At 35.0% G+C, this 5,483-nt stretch overlaps 2 protein-coding genes across 3 annotated transcripts; one reads left to right on the plus strand and one right to left on the minus strand.

Annotated features, from left to right (window-relative positions):
* Positions 1-3,015, minus strand: pigx (phosphatidylinositol glycan anchor biosynthesis, class X). Of its 2 annotated transcripts, none has more exons than XM_016554594.1 (6): positions 2,586-3,015; positions 2,422-2,494; positions 2,215-2,347; positions 1,914-2,106; positions 1,721-1,821; positions 1-156 (listed from the first exon to the last, which is right to left on the minus strand). In XM_016554594.1, exons 1-6 carry the CDS (start codon positions 2,647-2,649, stop codon positions 19-21), a joined length of 702 nt encoding a protein of 233 aa, XP_016410080.1. In that variant the 5' UTR covers positions 2,650-3,015; the 3' UTR covers positions 1-18. The 2 variants fall into 2 exon arrangements, with proteins under 2 accessions (XP_016410080.1, XP_016410081.1); XM_016554595.1 differs by having other exon boundaries at positions 1,887-2,106.
* Positions 3,016-3,018: 3 nt separating this feature from the next.
* cep19 (centrosomal protein 19) lies at positions 3,019-5,306 on the plus strand. The gene is made up of 3 exons (XM_016554597.1): positions 3,019-3,190; positions 4,393-4,607; positions 4,914-5,306. The coding sequence occupies exons 1-3, from the start codon at positions 3,061-3,063 to the stop codon at positions 5,055-5,057; spliced, it is 489 nt and encodes a 162-aa protein (XP_016410083.1). The 5' UTR covers positions 3,019-3,060; the 3' UTR covers positions 5,058-5,306.
* The last annotated feature ends 177 nt before the right edge of the window (positions 5,307-5,483 follow it).

Raw genomic sequence — 5,483 nt, forward strand, 5'->3', positions numbered from 1 at the left:
GGATCTGTCAGACTGTGGTCAGAAGCTGCCGTGTTTCCAGATTTTTCGGAGCAGGTAAACACAGCTCAGTACAGCGGTCAGTACAGTCCCCGCACACACTGTGAGGACCAGCGACGAGTCTCCGACCGGGAGCTCCAGACTCACTCCTGCATCACCCTGAACCACACGCAGCAGCAAAAACACTGCATTTACTCAACGCTATTATAAATATCAAACTATACTTAAATATGTGTTATTGTTACATTATAAAATGTTTATAATGAAAAATAATGTTATTATAAATATACAATTTATTAAAACATGCATGAAGTTTGCTATAATAAATATTAGTATTATTATAAATATACATTTTTTAAAGTATGCATGAACTTCGTTATATATAAATATTAATAATAATAAAAAAATCTAAATATTTTTTATATATTGCATAAAATAATATTTCTATTATAAATAATGCTATTATAAATATAAAATTATATAAACATATTATTATTATGTATCATATGGTATTTTATTATTAATAATAATATTGTTATATGTTACTATCATAAATATATGTGTTATAATTATATTATACAAAATTAATTATTATAAATGATATCATGATGAATATACAATTTATTAAAACATGCATGAAGTTTGCTATAATAAATATTAGTATTATTATAAATATACATTTTTTAAAGTATGCATGAACTTCGTTATATATAAATATTAATAATAATAAAAAAATCTAAATATTTTTTATATATTGCATAAAATAATATTTCTATTATAAATAATGCTATTATAAATATAAAATTATATAAAAATACCTATATTATACTATATTATACAAAATTAATTATTATAAATTATATGATGAATATATATTTTATTAAAGCATGCATGAACTCTGCTATGATATATTATATTAAATATTAATAATAATAAAATCAAAATATGTATTGGTATATATTATAAAACAATATCTTATTATAATAAGTATGCGTGTGTGTGTGTGTGTTACAGTCAATTTTGTGCATATTATATATTATTATAAATAATTACTAATATATTACTTACAAATATGCATGAACTTTGCTATAATATTGTATAGGCCTATTACTATTATAAATAAAATGATATACTATTATTATATAATATGCAATTATAAATAATAACGCTACATATAATTTACATTAAAGTATGCATGAACATTGCTATAATACATATTTATTCATATTAATATTACATTAGCCTATATTAAAGTATGTATTATTATTATTATTATATTGTAAATTTTTATAGAAACTATTATCATTATAAGTAATAATACTACATATTATATATTAATTACATTAAAATATGTACGTATGCAATGATATATTATTATTATTATTATATTAAACATATAATGTTTTCATAACATGATACATATACAATTATATAAACACATTGCTATTATTATTATACAATACATAAAATATGACTCAAAATCATGTTATTATGACACATATTGCATTATACTAAAATATTATTTATTAACAATACACATATTATGTATTATTATATAATATGTATCTCGGCCAAATATTGTCCTATCCTAACAAACCATACATCAATGGAAAGCTTATTTATTCAGCTTTCAGATGATGCATACATGTAAATTTCGAAAAATTTACACTTAAGACTGGTTTTGTGCTCCAGGGTCACAGCACTTTGGCTTGATAAGCATCACCTGTAGATCCAGGATCTGCATCCATGAGCAGATGCTGTGGTTGCTGACGGTACAGGGAGCCTCGACCACTACACCACGTACCCCAGGACCCAGTGTGCGGCCTGTGATTGAGAGAAGCACAGAAACACGCTGGGTTCAGCAGACAGACCAGGCTTGATTCACTCACCGAGCGCGCGCGTCTGCAGTGTCTCACACTGGTCTGATCTGAGCAGTACTCTGGGCGGCTCGATGTCTACTTTCACTGGTTTGCTGGAGTCTGAGGGTCTGTGATATCGGCCGTGAACGGGAACCACAGCCTCGTGCGTTCCTGAGAGAAAAACCAGCGCCGTGAACCCAGAGGACAGATACTCTGGAGCTTCCAGATCGACCTCTGAATCCAGGAGAACCTACAACACAATAAAGCAGTGTTAGTTAATGCAGTGTTTACAAACGGACACCTGATACGCTGCATTTCAACATGAGCTGGTATGAAATGAAGATGAAACAGTGTTGACCTCCAAACCCGTGTCGCGCCTCAGTGTTTCCAGCTGGTATGCGTCCATGTAAACTCCACTGGGCAGCTTCTGGACCAGTAAAGCTTGGACATCGTGATCTGTGCTGCTCCACTGAACCCTGTATTGAAGATCTCTAGAAACCAAACACCGTATTTAACCATCAAGACGCGGTAAACATAAACAAACACATAAGGAGCAAGAGGAGACCTGTGAAATCCTGCTTTGGAAATCTTCACAGACACCGACACTGACTTCAACCATTCTGATGGAAAACAATCTGCTGAATGGGGGGGAAAAAATTAGGCTTTGTCGTTTATTTGACGCGAATTGATGGCTAATGATAAATCAAGCACGTCTAGCATTGCAAATACCTTGTTTTGAACTCCCACGACGGATGAAACACAAAACAGTTGCTAATAAATAAAACCTAGCCATGCTGTAATAATCCCGGTTTCACTTCCGGGTCTGATGACGTCGCTCCGGTAGAGGGCGCTGTGGAGCGTCGCGCGTGAAACTCCCTCAGCAGAAGAAGAACCGTTACAACAGCGAAGAGGAAGCGTGGAAACCTCGGTCAAACGACCACAACAACTGTAAACGCTTTCGTTTCACGCTCAGCAGCCGGTTTCTTTGCGAAAGCGTGCATTGTGTTAAATGTGAGCCTGTGCCTTTAAGAAAACCAGAGCGAAACAAGCGAGTGATCAATATTCCGGTAGTCTGCGCGAAACATCTCACTGTTGCTATGGTTACAGTACTAGATAGATAGATAGATAGATAGTTAGTCTTAAACTCTTTATGGACATTATTTCTCGTTTGTTTCTGCAGCTGGAAATGGAAGCGTGAGTGAAAATGTCCATAGTAGCGAAGCGCTGTGGAGTGAAATTTATCCCCCCTTCCATCATCCTCATATATGAGAACAAATCCACCAGCAAGATGAGGAAAAGAGTCATACCTGTGAGGAACTTCTCTCAGTATTCAGGTGAGTCTGTTTGAGAGCGATCATCACGCCTCGTTTTCTAATGTAACGCATAAAGGAACCGTTAAATGCATATTAAATAGGCTACTGACTTAAAGGAGCAGTTGACCTGAAATGAAAAATTAGCTGAAAATGTCCTCACCTTCAGGCCATCAAAGATGTAGATGAGTCTGTTTCTTCATCAGGTTTGGAGAAATGTAGCATGCTATCACTCGCTCAGCAATGGATCCGAATGGGTGCCGTCAGAATGAGAGTCCAAACAGCTGATAAAAACATCACAATAATCCACACACGACTCCAGTCCAATCAGTTAATGTCTAGAGAATCCCAAAGCTGCGTGTTTGTAAGAAACAAATCCATTATTGAGATGTTTTTAACTTCAAACCATCATTTCTGGTTAAAATATGTGACCCTGGACCACAAAACCAGGCATAAAGGGTCAATTTTTTTAAATTCGAATGAAAGCTTTCATAAATGAGCTTACCATTGATGTATGGTTTGTTAGGATAGGACAATATTTGGCTGAGATACAACTATTTGAAAATCTGGAATCTGAGGGTGCAAAAAAAAATCAAAATAATGAGAAAATCATCTTTAAAGTTGGCCAAATTAAGTTCTTTGCAATGCATATTACTAATCAAAAATTAAGTTTTGATATATTTACGGTAGGAAATTTACACAATATCTTCATGGAACATGATCTTTACTTAATATCCTAATGATTTTTGGCATAAAAGAAAAGTCTATAATTTTGACCCATACAATGTATTGTTGGCTATTGCTACAAATATACCCCAGCTACTTAAGACTGCTTTTGTGCTCCAGTGTCACATATGAGTCCATAATAACACTTCCTCCAGTATCCATCTCCTGTTGTCTCTCACATCGAAATCCAGCCACATATTTGTTTAGAGCTGTTTTGGCTTGGCTTTTGTCGTCTCCAGATGTTAACTGATGGACTGGAGTGCTGTGGGTTACTTACTGTGGTGTTTTTCTCAGTTGTTTGGACTCTCATTCTGACGGCACCCATTCACTTTCATTGGTGAGCAAGTGATACAATGCTACATTTCTCCAAATCTGATGAAGAAACAAACTCATCTACATCTCGGATGCCCTGAAGATGAGCACATTTTCAGCTAGTTTTATTTCTGGCTGAACGATTGTTTTAACGAATATGAATATAAAGTATTACACCCCGTTTCTAGACTGCAGTCGAGCAGCAGAGAGACTGAAGCATCACGCGCGTCACAGCGTGTATCTGGAGACGGTTTCCTCGGCTCAGCTGGAAAGGCTTCACCTCATACTGCGTGATCATCTGAAGGGTCTCAGTCTGGAGGAGAGTCTCGCCGCCCGACGGGTGTCCGACCCCAGCGACGAGGACCTGAATAAACTGAGCGATGACGAGCTGAACCGCAGGAAGGCCCAGATGGACCAGCTGTTCGAGCGCAACCGCAAACACAACAATACAATTACTAAAACTTTCAAACGAAAATGAAGAGAGAAAATATTAAATAAATTAATAATTAAACATTCAAAATACTAATGAGTATAAAGATAGAAGACAACTAATTATAGACAGAAAAAAACGAATTATTAAAACTTTAAAATAAAATCAAAATGGAAAATATATGAATGAAAACTAAATTCAAAATATCCATAAATACTCAGTAGACATATTTAAAAAAAAAAATTTATTCTGAGCGATGAGGAGCTGAACCGCAGGAAGGCCCAGATGGACCAGCTGTTCGAGTGCAACCGCAAACACAAGGAGGATGCGGACTTCGTGTATGATCTGGAGGTGGAGTTTCCAGAGAACAGCGTGCCAGAGACGTGCAGCTGGGATGAAGGGCAGTCCGATGAGGAGCTTTAGAGGATCAGACGCACTGGAACGGATTTCAGACTGATCCAGAATGAAGACACACGGAGAGCTGGTGCATTATGGGGCTTCTGTTGAAGTCTAATGTTGAACTATACATTTGCTGCTACATGTTGTTTTAAGGTCACGTCCTCTATGGTAAACATTATGTGATGGGGTTTTAGTTGATTCTTTTACATAAAATAGCATCGATAATATTAAAAATACTTTAATATTTAAGAAATATAAAAGTTGAGGACATTGAAACCCTAAGCCTCAACATTTTTTTAGAACTTTGTGTGATTTTTAAAAAAAAAGTTTTTGTTTTTTTTAATATTATCAACTTTTAGTCATACCAAAACATCAACAAAAGCTAAACATGCTAAAACACATTTAACATTAATAAAAAAAAATTTTTAAATGCTAACAGAAATATATATA

The sequence above is a fragment of the Sinocyclocheilus rhinocerous genome, unplaced genomic scaffold (assembly GCF_001515625.1).
Source record: "Sinocyclocheilus rhinocerous isolate Xijiao unplaced genomic scaffold, SAMN03320098_v1.1 scaffold1277, whole genome shotgun sequence".
Classification (NCBI taxonomy): Eukaryota; Metazoa; Chordata; class Actinopteri; order Cypriniformes; family Cyprinidae; genus Sinocyclocheilus; species Sinocyclocheilus rhinocerous.

What these genes read in the sequence shown, in the direction of transcription:
- pigx (XM_016554595.1), bottom strand. Translation starts at nt 2,649, where the DNA reads ATGGCTAGGTTTTATTTATTAGCAACTGTTTTGTGTTTCATCCGTCGT. An exon ending in TCGTGGGAGTTCAAAACAAG is followed by an intron (nt 2,495 to 2,585) that starts GTATTTGCAATG and finishes CCCCCCATTCAG; the next exon opens with CAGATTGTTTTCCATCAGAA. An exon ending in GGCGCGACACGGGTTTGGAG is followed by an intron (nt 2,107 to 2,214) that starts GTCAACACTGTT and finishes ATTGTGTTGTAG; the next exon opens with GTTCTCCTGGATTCAGAGGT.
- cep19 (XM_016554597.1), top strand. Translation starts at nt 3,061, where the DNA reads ATGTCCATAGTAGCGAAGCGCTGTGGAGTGAAATTTATCCCCCCTTCC. An exon ending in GAACTTCTCTCAGTATTCAG is followed by an intron (nt 3,191 to 4,392) that starts GTGAGTCTGTTT and finishes CCCCGTTTCTAG; the next exon opens with ACTGCAGTCGAGCAGCAGAG. An exon ending in ACGAGCTGAACCGCAGGAAG is followed by an intron (nt 4,608 to 4,913) that starts GCCCAGATGGAC and finishes AACCGCAGGAAG; the next exon opens with GCCCAGATGGACCAGCTGTT.